General features: G+C 32.4%; 1 protein-coding gene across 1 annotated transcript; it reads right to left on the minus strand.

The window, feature by feature from the left end:
• Positions 1 to 8,971: 8,971 nt before the first annotated feature.
• On the minus strand, positions 8,972 to 14,418 carry LOC134714546 (uncharacterized). The gene is made up of 4 exons (XM_063575926.1): positions 14,401 to 14,418; positions 12,251 to 12,631; positions 11,540 to 11,652; positions 8,972 to 10,872 (listed from the first exon to the last, which is right to left on the minus strand). The coding sequence occupies exons 1-4, from the start codon at positions 14,416 to 14,418 to the stop codon at positions 8,991 to 8,993; spliced, it is 2,394 nt and encodes a 797-aa protein (XP_063431996.1). The 3' UTR covers positions 8,972 to 8,990.
• Between the last annotated feature and the right edge of the window lie 1,789 nt (positions 14,419 to 16,207).

Here is a 16,207-nt window from a genome sequence, read left to right on the forward strand (position 1 = left end):
AAAAAATCTTGTTCTTTAGTTTCATGACGCTTATTTACAATAGAAAATGCACCAAAAAAAAAGAAGATAATATGATGATTAGTCCTAAACTTCCTTACTCCGTTGCACTGTTATGACAAAAAAAATCCAACCTAAAACCAAAATAAATGTTTTTTTTTTTATTACTTATAATCATGAATATTCGGAATTAAAAGCAGAAAAAAAAATGTAAAGATCAAACTTAAGGTTAATGTTTTATTTCCTCCAAACTTTACAATTAAAATAAAATAAAACAAAAAAAAAAAGGTTAAGAATCTGTTTTATTCGTTTTTTTAACCAACCTTCTACTTTGACAGATAACTTAAAAGTAAGAAGAGGGCTTTGGAAATTTAGCAAATAAAATAAGGAGTTTTCAATAATTTCGGTGAGATAAAGCTTAGATATAATGACTGTAGTCGAAAATGATGGATTTGTAAACAATAATTGTTTTCTTTCAATCTCAGACAGAGGCCATGTTTTTCTCTGTTTTTTCTCGGGGAGATGAATATAAACAAGTGGGTTATACACAAAAGAAAGTGTCTTTGACGAAAGAAAATAATGAATGTATTTCCAAATAAAAAAAGAATGTGTTTAATTTGAAACCAATTAAAATAAACTCACCATAGATACAAGGATTGCAATTTTGTATTTGCGTCAGACGCGCGTTTCGTCTACATAATACTCATCATTGACGCTCAGTTAAAAATAGTTAAAATGTCCAACAAGTATAAAGATGAAGAGCATTGCGTACCCAAAATTCCACAAACTTGTGCCAAATACGGCTGAGGTAATCTGTAAAAAAGAAGATGTGGTATGATTGCCAATGAGACAACCGTCAACAAGAGACCAAAATGAGACAGACATTAACAATTATAGGTCACCGTAAGGCCTTCAACAATGAACAAAGCCCATACTGCATAGTCAACTATAAAAGGCCCCGATATGACGATTTAAAACAGTTCAAACGAGAAAACTAACGGCCTCATTTATATAAAAAAAATGAACGAAAAACAAATATGTAACACATCAACATACGCCTGCATTCCACTATGCCTTAAATAAGAAAATGCTTAGTATTTTAATGAATCCAAGTTTTGTTAACAGTTTTAAAATTTATAAGTATGGCAATATCAATGATAATTTTCATTTCAACACAACAGTGCTGACTACTGGGCTGGCGATACTCTCGGGGAATAAAAACTCCACCAGCAGTGCCGCCTATGGCATCGACCCATCAAAATGAATGTCGAAAGAAGATTTAAGTCAAAAGTTGTTTATATTCCTTGTTCGTCATTTGGTTTATTGTATCCATTTCTCAGATGAACTCGTACATAAAAGGATTTTGAGATCAAGGCATAATTTGACAACTCTTGTACTCTTGTACTAACGAATAACACTTTATTTGCTCACTGAACTCTATTTATTGATAATTTGATGATAGTTTTTAGTGTACGATACTAGAATGTATATATTTGACATTGCTAGACTACAAATTATAAGTAACTTGGAAAAAAATAAAACGTAAAGGTATACTTATAACCATAATTTCATATAGTGCTAACCCACTGACTAATACTTACGGCTTAAAGTACATTTCTGGTTACCTAAACAATAAGTATTGTTTTCAAATATAAATAGAAGAATTTAATAAAAGTGTTATATTACAAAGTTAAAATAGTTATTTGTAATTGGTAGCGAGCACCTGTGCGAGATAGATATTAAGATGTTAGACAAGCTGACTTTGATGTGGGATAAAGTTAAGTTCGCATCACAGCAAACGCCGTGTCATGAGCACAAGAGTACGTTTAACCCTGGTTTGACACCTGTATAGAGATCATAATCTTTCAAATCTAAATATTTGATCTTTGTTCAATGAATGTCGTGTATTTAAAAGAAATTAGTTATTTTTGTAAAACACGCGGCACTGATATGTAATTGTAACGATATTGATGTCTTCAAATCGAACATTTCAATACCAAACTGTTATTTTGATTCTCTGAACAGTTACTTTGATTTTTATCAAGTTGAAATTATTTACAATAAGTAATGTGTCGTGTTCAAAACAAGTCAACACATTTAACAATAGAGCATGTATCGTTTAAATAGTACAATTAACCTATGTTAGATTCTCATGATCTGAACATCGCAGTGAGGTCTTGCAATAAATTGGTATCATTTTAAGAGAAAGATTTTTTTTTAAAGACAAACCGTGGCATTTTAGACCTCTCAACCTTTTTATGGTTTGACACATTAAAATTGATATACATTTTCGGCTCTTGTGGTCTACGTGAAGAATAATATTAAAAAAAGTGGCGTCTGCACTAAACTCAGTATAATATGTTTATTTTCAGAATTAAAAAAAAAAAGTGTTTTTGGTTTCCGAAACGTTGAGTTAAATGCATACACATTTTCTGTGTCTAGGTTTCCAAAACGTTGAGATATAAATAAATATATATATATACAGCAAATACCATTACATTTGCTGTGCTTCGGGTTTTCAAAACGCTGAGTTAAATGATGTTATTTGACACCCTTCGATCTAAATGACATTATTTGTCCATTCCTTGTTGGGCTAATTGATTTGATTATGTTCACTGAAAAAAAAAAAAAAGAAAGAAGTAGATTTTTTTTCAAGTTTGAAAGCATCCAAATACCAGGCGAAGGCATGGAAAGGCAAAAAGAAAGCTGATAATATAACAATTGGCAAGTCCCTTTGTCAATCTATCTGAACTTTTCTTATACACGGCACGTCCAAGGCATCAAACATGTCAAAATACAGAATAAATCATTTAATTTTCAAAGATCAAACTACCACATTTAGGAAACACGTTTTCCTAGCACGAACACCAGCAGAAATATTGGTCAGTAATATCATTTTTTTATGATAAAAAAGAGGGTTTCTTCGTCAGCGATTTACCTTATGTGTATTTAAAAAGGTATCTAAATGGTGTAAGAACATTCAATTATCTCCCATGCTTCAAATAGTAAACGATTTTTTAGTTTGTTTAATGAAATTATGAACCATATTTAACTGCATACAGGATTATTTTGAAAAGTGCATCTATATCAAAATAATTAGATGTCATATGATTTTATTGCTTAAGCTTTCGAACAGATGTGCGAAAACTATGTTATGTCACCCATGTATGAGACAGTTGTATACAAAACGATTTTTAACGATCAATACGTATGCACATGATTTAAATATAATAAGCCGCTATTTCTGTGAGTTATATTTTGTAGATACTCAATGGTCTCGAATGCTTCGCAAAATTATATTTAAGTCAATTACGGTGTCCAATGTTTCAGAGTTGTCGATCTTTGACTTTAAAAGAGATATATATTAAAACGAATGCTATGGATTGTTAATGAATCAACTGAAGTTAAAGTAAACTATAAATCTGTAGCTATTTAGAATAGAGGTTAAACATATAAAGTCACATATATGTAAATCAAATTGCACAGAGGGAGATTTTTTTTAATTGACGGCTATCTTTTAAGCAACTTACATGAAAGTCATAAATAATACATGGCTTTATTTCACATTGTTAGTAACGCTTTGATCTACTTGAACAAACTCAAGTCGTTAGGATACTGTGTTTTTTACGTTTTCTAAATCCGCATACAAACTCACAAGTTTATTGTTGACAGGCTAGCAGTACAGTAGTTCGACTTCTTAGACCACTATGCCGCCTAGGTCTTCAAATGTCAACTCTCAAATGTCTCATTGGCAATCATACCACATCTTCTTTTTTATATCTCAAATTAGTCCATGAGGTACTAAGCAAAGCGGGCAACAGTCCTTTTGCGCCAATAACTGTTTTTCAGGGGTTTCATTTTTTGTTTTTCCAAATGTATCAATTGCGCCAATATTCGGAACTCATTTACGCCAATTTACCTGTACACATACATACGGGGCGCCGAATGGGACTCTTATGGTTTTGTACAAAATTCAATTTTGTCATAACAAAATCATTTTTGTCTTACAAAACTATGTGCTACAGACTTGTTTTGTGAGAACTTCAATTTTGTGATGACAAAATTGATTTGTGTAGACAAAATTCATTTTTGTCATTACAAAATTCATTTTTGTAGACAAAATTCATATTTGTCATGACAAAAGTCAATTTTGTCTAAAAGGTATGCAAATATGTTTTGTTACCTGATATGGAAATTAAATCACAAAAGTCAATTGTGTGAGGTAAGATTCAATTTTGTTAGACAAAATTAACTTTTGTTAGACAAAATTAACTTTTATGAGACAAAATTCAATTTTGTCAATTTTGTTAATTTTGATGAGACAAAAGTGAATTTGGTCAATTTTGTTGAGACAAAAATCAATTTTGTCAATTTTGTTGAGACAAAAGTCAATTTTGTTAATTTTGTTGAGACAAAAGTGAATTTTGTCAATTTTGTTGAGACAAAAATCAATTTTGTCAATTTTGTTGAGACAAAAGTCAATTTTGTTAATTTTGTTGAGACAAAAGTCAATTTTGTCAATTTTGTTGAGACAAAAATCAATTTTGTCAATTTTGTTGAGACAAAAGTCAATTTTGTTAATTTTGTTGAGCCAAAAGTCAATTTTGTCAATTTTGTTGAGACAAAAGTCAATTTTGTGACGACAAAATTCATTTTTGTGACGACAAAATTCAATTTTGTAACAACAAAATTGACTTTTATGAGACAAAATTTACTTTCGTGAGACAAAATTGACTTTCGTGAGACAAAAATCAATTTTGTTGAGACAAAATTCAATTTTGTTGAGACAAAAGTCAATTTTGTCGCACATTGGTCAATTTTGTCTCACATTGGTCAATTTTGTCTCACAAAAGTCAATTTTGTCAATTTTGTTGAGACAAAAGTCAATTTTGTCAATTTTGTTGAGACAAAAGTCAATTTTGTCAATTTTGTTGAGACAAAAGTCAATTTTGTGTAACAAAAGTCAATTTTGTGTAACAAAAGTCAATTTTGTGTAACAAAAGTCAATTTAGTGTAACAAAAGTCAATTTTGTGTAACAAAAGTCAATTTTGTGTAACAAAAGTCAATTTTGTGTAACAAAAGTCGATTTTGTATGCAAATTAGTTCACAGAAACCAAACTTAACTAATTTGAATACAAAATTCACTTTTGTCGCCCAATTTTCAAATTAGGTAACAAAATTCAATTCTGTGTAACAAAAATGAATTTTGTCATGACAAAAGTGACTTTTGTCCGCTGATAGATAATTTTGTATGACAAAATTTTAAATTAGTAGTATGATACAAATTTTGTTAAACTGAACTCATTTTTGTTGAACAAAAGTCACTTTTGTCCGTACAAAATTGAATTTTGAGTACAAAACCACAAGAGTCCCATTCGGCGCCCCGTACTACATGTATCTATTATAGATATTAATGATTATTATTTATTCATAGTTTTTGCTTAAAAGAATCATATGTTCGGAGATATTTCACCACGAAGGTGATCATCTTGAGAGAAATGACTTGAAATGCATTAGAATGTCCATGTACAGAGAGAGAGGAAATCATTGATTTGCTGAATATTTAAAGCAAGAAAGAGAAAGATAAAAAAAAACAGAATCTTTTGCTGATTATGTTTTAGTCACATATGTTAATTACAGAATGCGTTGTTACTACCATCCGTATGGGCCTGTCTGGAACTCTTTCTACCGCAAGACGTACCAGTAATGGAGCATGCAGAAGCATTCCACAGGAATTATTATGAACTATTTTTATGCGTTTCATCCTTCAATGTTTGTCTTTTTTTTTGGCATTAAAGCAAAGTTACAAGCTACTTCATATTTTAAATTGGGAAGTACCCATGCAGCAGCAGTAATTAGTAGGTATAGTATGCTTCAGAAAAGGAAAAATTGGCCGAATAAAGTAGGCGGGAAGTAACTTCTAATTGGCGCAATTGTATGTTTTATTTTTGGCGCAAATGATACCATGTAATTTTAAAACAAGATGGCGCATACGGAGAAAAAGAGTGGTGGCGCAAAAGGACGCATTTTTGGCGCAAACGGATCTCTCCCTAAGCAAACGCCTATGAAATACTGTCCGAAACGCAAATGAGGTACTTTTCAAATCGCCAAAGAGATGAATTCCAAAATGCCAGTGAGGTTAAATCTAAATCGCCAATGATATACTGTCAAAACGCAAACTATGAAATATCCAAATCGCCGATGAGGTACTTTCAAAACGCAAACTATGAAATATCCGAATCGCCGATGAGGTACTATCAAAACGCCATCGTGGCTTCTACCCAAAACGCCAATGATGTATTATTCAACACTCGACAAAATACTAAAAGACAATTTAATGTTAACATAAAATTTAAATACAAATAAATGTATAATCTCCTTTACCAAACATCTAAATCGTTATTTTTTTTTTAGAAAAGCTTTGAATAACTTTAACAGAAAATTTCAGAGATTGTATATCAAAAGTTAAGGCCAATGATTCATCAAATATAAGGAACATAAACTGTATAATATAAGACACCCATGACTTGTGACTAAGCACGAGAACGTGTATTTGAGTTAAACTAGTTTTTTTTATATATATCAACTCTTCACTTTGAGTCTAATTTAGTATGGCGGTAAATACAGAAGGTTTTTTTTCTCTCCAATGCCAGAATTTGAGATTAAAAAACAACAATATGTGTCTTTAACTTTAATCTATAGGTTTAGTCAACCAAAACAATATTTAAAGACTTGCTTTTATATATATGATATTACCGTTAAACTGGTTTTGCATTGCTCTATTTCGATTTACGCACAGTTTCATAATAAATAGATGGACCAAATCCTCGTTGCAAAGTCTGGAATAAAAAATATTTTCATGTACACTAAGAGCAATGCCAAAGCCCGAATATCGAACCAACCAACCAAAAAATGATTCATCACGATAAGGGAGAAAACGATACATCATGATCAAAGACAGGAGAATCAGCAATACAAAATGAAAATGCTTCCGGTTTAAAGATTTAAATTTTGTAACATCAAATCAATACCAAGTTTAAAACAAAAATGATTGCGTTCCAACACGCCACAAGGAGCAGTTAGGTATGCTAGACCAAGGATTTATATAGTAACATACTATACAAATCCTTGGCTAGATTTAGAGTGGATTTGATATTTATGATTATAAAACAAGAATTTGTAATAAAATTGAGAATGGAAATGGGGAATGTATCAAAGAGACAACAACCCGACCATAGAATAAACAACAGCAGAAGGTCACCAACAGGTCTTCAATGTAACCAGAAATTCGTGCTTGCCAATGAGACAACTCTCCACAAGAGACCAAATGACACAGAAATTAACAACCATAGGTCACCGCACGGCCTTCAACATTGAGCAAAGCCCATACCGCATAGTCAGCTATAAAAATATAAAAAAAAACGAAATAACAATTGTAAAAAAAATTAAAACGAAAAAATAACGGCATAATAAATGATTGATTTATTCTGTTATTCCAATATTTAAACTTTTCTTTCACAAAGTTGTGCCATTGCAGTTCACTGATATTAATTGTGCAAGTCGCGAAATTTAATAATTAGGAGACTTTATCTCGATATGAGTAATTTCAAAGAGCAATTTAGACGAGTCCAGTGCGTTTTGTCTTCCTCGTGTAAACTTCATCAAGTATGCTTTTTTACCAGAAGATCGTAAAAGATAAAAATATTTTAAATGTTTGAGTGCATAAAGTCAAATAGACAGCCAAATTGTCCAAGGTCAACTATGCCTGACGAGTGTTAAAATTACAAACTTCGTTTCAAAACAGCTACATAATACTGAAATGGAAATTAACAAACAAAAAATTGTATCATTTAAAATTGAGTTCAATTTGATATTAATGCCTTATTCATATTAATGATACAGGAAATTACTACATCAATTTTTCAAAGTGGTCTCATGTCGCTTTTGTTTGATTCTTATGCCATAAAATATAATCAATCTTTTCTTAAAACGTGTGTGTGTGTTTTTTTTTGTTTTTTTGTTTGTTTATCTCATTGCTTGTACTGTATTGTGAAAATTATTGATGTTGTAATGCTTATGCCCTTTTGGACCCATAAATGGAAATACAAATTCTTCTACTTCTTTAAATGATCATGATAGCTTTTCAACTTGTGCTCATTTATTTTCAAAAAAACAACATGAACTATTTAACAAACCAGCTGCATGTATTTCTAATGGAAAATGGCATTCATGATATTTTCATTCCTTGCCAAGTATAAAACAGGATTTATCAATCTTTTATTGATTTCGATAATAACGGCAAATATTTATGAAAATTCAGGTCGAGTACAAATTAACTATCAATCGAAACTGAAGGTATGTTGGATAGGGACAGACATTTAACCATGGAACGGTTAACCTATGAGTTATGTTTCAATGGTTCTTTAACATGCACAGAACGTAGCACTCATCCAACTTCTGAATTCCTTCTAGTTGTGACTGTATACAGCAATACCGATACTCAGGTTTAATAAGAAGATAACTGTCGGACGGCTGAAGTCCGTGAATGAAATTGTTTTTTTTCTAGTCAGCCTTTTAATCAAAGCCTTCTTGATTTTTTTATAAGGTAAAAAAAATGCCATGTTATTTTTTAATTTAAAAAAAAAATTAAAGCTGAAGATGATTTATAGAGATATCAATGTTAGAAATAAGAAAAAAATCACCGATATTATCCTTTGGAGGTAAGCAACCGCTCGGTTGGTAGCCATTGATGTTTGGAAGTCCACCAACAACACGTGCGCTTATAAGTTAGACTTCTGTTTCCCAGATGTTGTACTTATACATACTTCTTCTTATTTTTTATTTATGAAAATGAAATGTGCAAACAAATGTAAGTTCTTTCTATTCTAACAATCACAATGCATTAAGCATTTAGTATTTTTGATCTATACAATATGAATGTCTTTTTTAATAAAAACTGTCAGACATGTCATCTGAGAAATTCATGAATTTATTAAAAAAGCTTTTTTGGCCGATAATTTTGGTAATCACAATAAAATATGACTGCGATTTCGTTTTCATCTGCATGTACAATATTTGAACCAGAACTTTTCCATACATTTTTTTCCGAATCTCTGTAAGATTTAGCATATCCCTTAGGATATCCTGAAGTCAACTCGACAGCCCCACTACATTCTTCATAGCCTGATCCCCAAGGTCGGCGACAGTAAGCTCGACAGGCTATCCCACACTGATCTACAGCCGTAAAAAGTACTTTGGTTGGGTTCATATCCGGGTCTTTTACGGCTATAAAGGTAATTGCTTCTGTTACCGGTTGTCTATTATCAACGAACACGTGGTCACGGTATGTACCATCATAACTGAGTCCAATTGAGGTCACTCGAACTTTTACCAAACCTGATTTGTCATTTCTACATTTGCCAATTTCTGGACGTTTCTTTAACGGCTTTCCATTAAAGAATTCAATCCATTCTCCAGTGGAATATATATCTTCATCGGAATATATACCGTTTTCATCAACTTTGTAGTTAGTATATTTAACGTCACCATGTCGAACATGAACAACTTTTACTGGAACAAATACCCACAGGTCAGTTTTAGATTTACAGTTGATAGAAAATGTGTTTTGTATTGGATAGCCATCACATGGTTTTTCGATTTCCGGAATATAAAATTCTTCTATAGTCCAAGTAGTTGGAATAGTCGGAATTTCTTGCACAGTTCTAGATTGTGTTTGTTTTATATGCTCAATTGGTCGGGGAGTGGGGCGAAAGTGATGGGTTTCGGTTACCCAAGCAATATCCTCAGGACGAACCGCAGGACGAACCGCGGGAACAGCTGGCCATGTGACATTTTGAATTATAGGACGACCCGTCATTGGTTGGGTTCTATGTTGTTGAAACCGTCTTGGTCCATGCACGGTCTCGACCTGAACTTCTTGCATCATGTTTCGTTGATGATGATTACGAACGGATCTTTTTCCAATATGATGGGTGGTCGTTGTAGTGGAAGACTCTTTTATAACTGTATAAAACATTTCACCCGAAGATATCATATCATATGTTAAAGTCGGAAAGTCGGTAGGCGTGGGTGGGGGTTTCATGTGAGATGGTAATCGATCTGGAAAACATTGGTACATAACCTTCATCATTTGTGTTGGTGTTATTTTGGGAAGAGCAGCAGCAGATCCCTTTGAAACACAACGTTGGGTAAATACATTACACGTCAGCCATTGTGAGCCACAGTTAGGGTCTCTGTAACTACACTCTGGAAGTGGAGCACATGTGTAGTAATCATCAGTCCAAAAATCTCGGTAGCCATCTTTGTTTTTCAACAGTGTTCCATGGCGAGATGGAGATCTTTTATTAGGGAAACGTGGAAGATTTATCATTATATCGTCTGCTGCATGACCATCTGTGCCAGGTGGATAGTCGTCGACAGGGTCAACGAAGCGACGCTTTAATTTTTCTCTAAATTGTTCCCATATACAATCAACATATGCGTGGTGCAAAAAGAAAATTGGGTCTGATGGTGCTACTTTTATATCGCCCATCTGGCCACCTACATATAAGTGAACATTATCATGTTGACCTTCCAAATCTACCCCAAATGTATCGTGGTTATAGTGGTTATTTATCGTGTCCTGGACTCGTTTCATATCCATGAGCTGGCCCTGTCCTATTGCTCTCGTCAATTGTCCAGTAACGGTCATCCAGTTAGCAAATGGTCCCGTTTTTACGGATCCATTTCCATTACCAGCAAATAAATCCGTCCAGATAACAGAATCTGTTGCATCTGTCATTTCTGCATCAAGTGATGAAGCCCAATATGGAAGCATCACACCAGGTACCTCTTCTTGAAGTGCTTGTTCATATCTGCAAAATATAATGTTTGGAATTTTTTTTTCTATTTTACGTACAAAAATTAAGATAAATCCGACACTGTTTTATCATTAGTCACCAAAATGTTTAGAATTAACTTTAATTTTCCCTTTTCCTTTCTTTATAATTTCAGAAAGGAAAATGGAAGGCACCTTCATATTATGTGATGTTTTGATTTTAATTTGTCAAAACGAAAAACAAATGGACGCAAATGTATAAGGTTTTGCTTTTGTTCAAGATGTTTCAAATGAGAGTCGTAAATGATGAAACCTAACTTAATGTTATCTTTTTCGAGTAACGATCACACAGTTAAAAACACAAACGTTGATTCACTTGTTTTCTGTGTGGTATCCACCTGTTCCTTGATTATATTTTATTTTATATCAGACAATTGACCTTTAATCCGTTTTGATTGTCTCTGACTTGCTAGTATACTCGCAATGAGGTCGATTTCCTGCTAGCAAGGACGTTAGTATAGATGTACCTAACAAGAAAAGACAAGAGCTGTAACATTCTTTGGCTTCGGACTACGATATCTAGAAATCGGAACGAAACATAGAATCACAGACACAGCAAAAAGTTATACAAAATAACAGTTGTTATATAATCGCAGGCGAAATAAGTTTTATTATATTCACAATATGAGGACTGGGCTACTTACAAAAAAAGGAAATAACGATGCCAGCCTAGAAACGCGGGTCCTCGATGAGCAGATGTTCCGGCTAAACCACGATGGAATTCTACTAACGCATCATATTTGTTTGGTCTTATGGCCTGAAAATAAAATGACATAATATCTTATAGATTAGTAGCTAGAAATACGTTCTCAGAAGAAGAGTGGGAGGTAAATACCCCTGAAGTTGATCTCACACATAACACGTAGTCATAACAATTAAAAATTTCAATTGCTAAAATGATTGATAAAAATTATACTATTGGGTAATTCAGGTGATTTATCAACGTAGGTTATATAAAGGTATTGATTCTGGCGTACCAAATTATAATCCTGGTACTTTTGATTACTATTTGCTAACGAGCAGCAATCTATATAACAAAAAGACACATTGTATATAGATATGGTCAATGTAACTATTGAAAGGTTAAATCTTCTTGACAAAAAATACAAGAATGCAAAGGAAGTCAACTACTAATGTTCTAAAACTGTTTCTATATTATAGGCCTATTTGAAAATCCAATTTATTTTATTTAAGTTTGGAAGGTGTGGAAATATCCTTTTGGGATTGTTTTTATCCGATTTAATAAATATCAGTAAAGAAAATCTCGCCAATAATATAATTTCAAACAGAAATGGAAATTAATTTTATATAGTTACATACACGCCCATACTAAATAAAAGCAAACTTTGTCTTACAGTGTTTCGTTTAAGAGCATTAACGGCTCTGTGGTAATTATTTCTTTCATCATCTGTCAGCATTCTGTATTCTTTTCTTATCCCCCTTATCTTCTCTGGCTGTCTCCACAATTGTCGACCTTTTTGCATTGTCGTATTTACTCGGTTCACCGCCAGTTGAGCAAACCACGTGATTGTATCCTGAGATGTTGTTCCGCATTTCAATTTATTTTTCCACATAAAATCTAACATACATGTTCCTATAGCTTCTTCGTCGGTAAGAGTAGGACGAGATTCTTTTTTATCTTCCAGACATTTTTTCAGAGTAGAGGGTAGCGGTATGGGTTTTAGTTTACTCTGCACAAAGACTGTACAAAATCCACTCAGTGCTACCAAGAATATCTGAAATAATAGCATACACTGTAGTAGTTTAAAGAAAAATAACATTTATAGAAAATTAAAATAGATATCAAAAATGGAATATTTAAATAAATCAAATATGCTATGATTACCAGTTATACACTACCAAACAAACTAGACCTTTACACTTCTATTTATAAGATTGTTTGCTTTTAGAATATTTCATGCGTAAAAGGCGGGTATAAATCAAAGCAATAGTAGAATACATCTGTTCAATGCATCTGTTCAATAGTCATCAATCGAATAAACTGAAACAATTCGAGCAACAACCTCAAAACAGAGGAAAACACGTCCTCTATAAGAGAAAAACAACGGAACAACAGAAACTCTGAACTGCTATAAAAACAAATGTCAACAAACATAGAAACATACCGTGGACCCTGTTTTAATACGAACACATTAAGATCCAACCATTTCAAAACTAAAATTAGTTTGATATATCAAAAACATAACTCTTGGAGTTCTTTGATGTGCTGAATTTGAACAAGTTTTTATATTTTTGATTTTTTGCCCAGTTCAAATTGGTTCAAATCGGGTTTTAAACCACAAAAAAAAAGTTTGATTTCAACAAACATTGAATATATGGGATTCTTTGATATACTGAATATATAACAGTTTATTTAGATTTTGGATATAGTCCCCGTTATCTAATTATATTAGTCAACATAGAGTTCTGGAGGATCAAAAATCAAACTTTATTTGATTTCATAAAAAAAGAATTCTATTGATTCTTTGATATGCTTAAAATCTTACCATGTATTTAGAATTTGGATTTTAAATCATAATAGGTAAATGGTAAATTTAAAAAACTTGAATTTCTTAGACCACATTCATCTTGTGTCAGAAGCATATGCTGTGTCAAACATTTAATCACAATCTTAATTCAGAGCTGTTTAAGCTTGAATGTTTTTTTCCATACTTACCCCAAATGTTTAGGTTCGACCTTTGTAGTCATATCCAGCTGCGCCCTGCAGAGCATTTCATATCTTTTTGTTTTATATATCCAGTCAATATTTTGACGTTTCTTATAAAAGTGGAACCTTACGACATTCATACATTTTTTTAGATGACGAGGATCAGTTTAACTTCTTCGTGTTATTGGAAGACAGTAATTGTCCAAGTTGTTTTACAAGTTATAATACTGTATGTTAAATGTTTCATAATACAACGTACGTGACTATCCACAATCAAAACCACGCATCAAATATTCGTGATACGAGTTTCCCCCAGAGATGTGAATATAATGAGGTATAATCTTGAAAAGCTATTTTAGAATAATGTTCTTTTGCTTATCAATAGCATTATCTTACTTAAGCACAATAGGTGAATAAACAAAGCTAGTCATAGATAATTTTATATGAATAAAGGCAACAGTAGTATAGCGCTGTTCGAAAGTCATAAATCGATTGAGAGAAAACAAGTCGGGATTAAAAGCAACGGACATATATTCCAAAATGCATATAATGTTTTCAATTAAAAGGCTTGATTAAAAAGTTTTCTTTGAAATGGGAATAAAAAGATATGCTGGGTTCTCACCATCATTGACCTTCACCTACTATCCGCAGACTTTCATTATCAAGAAAGCTTTCATCAAAAAAGATATTCAAATATTACTTATGATATACGGTCATAAACCTTTCTTCCTTTTACTTGCGCCGCCAAGAAATAGCCCAAAAGTGCCGCTAAAAAGTGGCATTTAAACACCAACAATCAATCATTTTACTTGCGACAGAATACAAAAATGTTCATACCTTCATGGCAAGTTCCATTGTAAAGTGGTGGTTCCAGCTCAATATAGGTAAAACCCCATCGTCAATGTCATGTAACAGATGGCTGTAGTCATTTTACGTGACACTTACTAAAGATGGCTAAAATCCCTTTTTATAGGTAAAAAGCGTAGGAATTGCAAGGTTTCCCGCTGTTTTTATTGCTACTATATCATAAAATTAAGATCTTAATACATTTGTTTTGCATTTATATTTTCTAGGATCAAACTTCTATGAAACGTACATATCGGGTTCATTAAAGTGCATAAACGAAAACTTGAGCTCTATAACAAACTGGATGCACAATAACGGTTGCACCTTTTGACTTACATTTTATGTAGTACTTGGCAAATCAATTTCCTATATTCATACATTCCGTGTACAAGAAAGTGAAAATTTTATTGCTTTGATTATAAGCATGTCGAAATGTATTACTGTATTGTTTATTTGTGTATTTCTCTGTCCTGAATGTTCTCATTTATTTTTACTGTAGTTATGTCTGCCTGTTAGTGTTATATTTAATATTGCCATAAAGGCGCGAGGTTTGTTTAGCCACAAAACCAGGTTTAACCTACCATTTTTCTTAAAATGTCCTGTACCAAGTCAGGAAAATTTCAGTTGTTATCTTATAGTTCATTTCTGTGTGTGTGTGTTACATTGTTTTATTTTTTGTTGCACTTTAGTGTTTCTGTTGTTTTGTTGTTTTCCTCTTATAGTTGATGTGTTTTCCTCGGTTTTAGTTTGTAATCCTGATTTATTTTCTCTCATTTGATTTATGACTTTCGATCAGCTATATACTACTGTTGCCTTTATTTATTGTCCTGCATTTCCTGACTAAACATATACAGCAACTTTTCTAGTTGATGTCACGATCATGTGCATACTTAGAGTTTCTTGTAATATTATGGGTTAATAAGGACCAGAAAACCAAATCATAAACGCCTACGAACTATTAGATAACAACTGCCATATTCATGACTTCGATACAGGACATTTTAAAAAAAGATGGCGGGTTGAACCTGGTTTTGTGGCTAGCCTCCAAACCTCCAAGCTTTATGACAATATGAAATTTACCGAGTACAATTGAATGCAAAAACACAAAAATACAGAGAAATATATAGATAAATAATACGATAGTACATTTCGACATGTTAACCACAGAATAACAACGAATAACTAAAATAATTAAGGAAAGTACACAAAACAGCTTTATAAGAAAGTTAGCATCGTGTTACTCTTAGACACCATGAAAACGAACATTAATGTCAGTCAAGAAGTCAAAAAGCATATAGACAAGTTACATAAGCCAAAATTAAATGGAAGAATACAAAAATATATCTAGAACCATATCACAATAACGAGATGTACCGAGCCACACCAAAAATATATTACCTAAACGGACTAACCAGTAACGGTTATAAGTTACAAAGACAAATAAAAGAACATACATATGATTAACAACGTTAGTGCCTACAATCTTTACTTTAATACCATCATGTATTATTTGCAATGTACGGAATATTTATAAGCAAGGTTGGTATCTTCGGATGAACCTATTTTAGAGAGTAAGAGAGAGAGGACGAGAGATTCTTTGATCTAACCCTGATTCATCAACTTTCTACTAATGCGCTGGTGACGTTTCATAAAGTCTTAATATAAACTGCACGCTCATGAAAACCGAATGTGTTAGAAATGTATTTCCCATATGCACGCAAAGTTGGTTTATTGTATAACAATTTGCTCGTAATAGAAGCAAGATACCAGCAGAAATGCCTGATTTTATCTGTAAAGA

Source organism: Mytilus trossulus, chromosome 1 (genome assembly GCF_036588685.1).
Source record: "Mytilus trossulus isolate FHL-02 chromosome 1, PNRI_Mtr1.1.1.hap1, whole genome shotgun sequence".
Taxonomy (NCBI): domain Eukaryota; kingdom Metazoa; phylum Mollusca; class Bivalvia; order Mytilida; family Mytilidae; genus Mytilus; species Mytilus trossulus.

Bases quoted from the DNA above. Each gene is read 5' to 3' on its own strand.
- LOC134714546 (XM_063575926.1), bottom strand. The intron at 11,653-12,250 runs GTAAGACAAAGT...TTTTATTTTCAG, and splicing joins ATGCTCTTAAACGAAACACT to GCCATAAGACCAAACAAATA. The intron at 10,873-11,539 runs GTAAGTAGCCCA...TATATTTTGCAG, and splicing joins CATCGTTATTTCCTTTTTTT to ATATGAACAAGCACTTCAAG.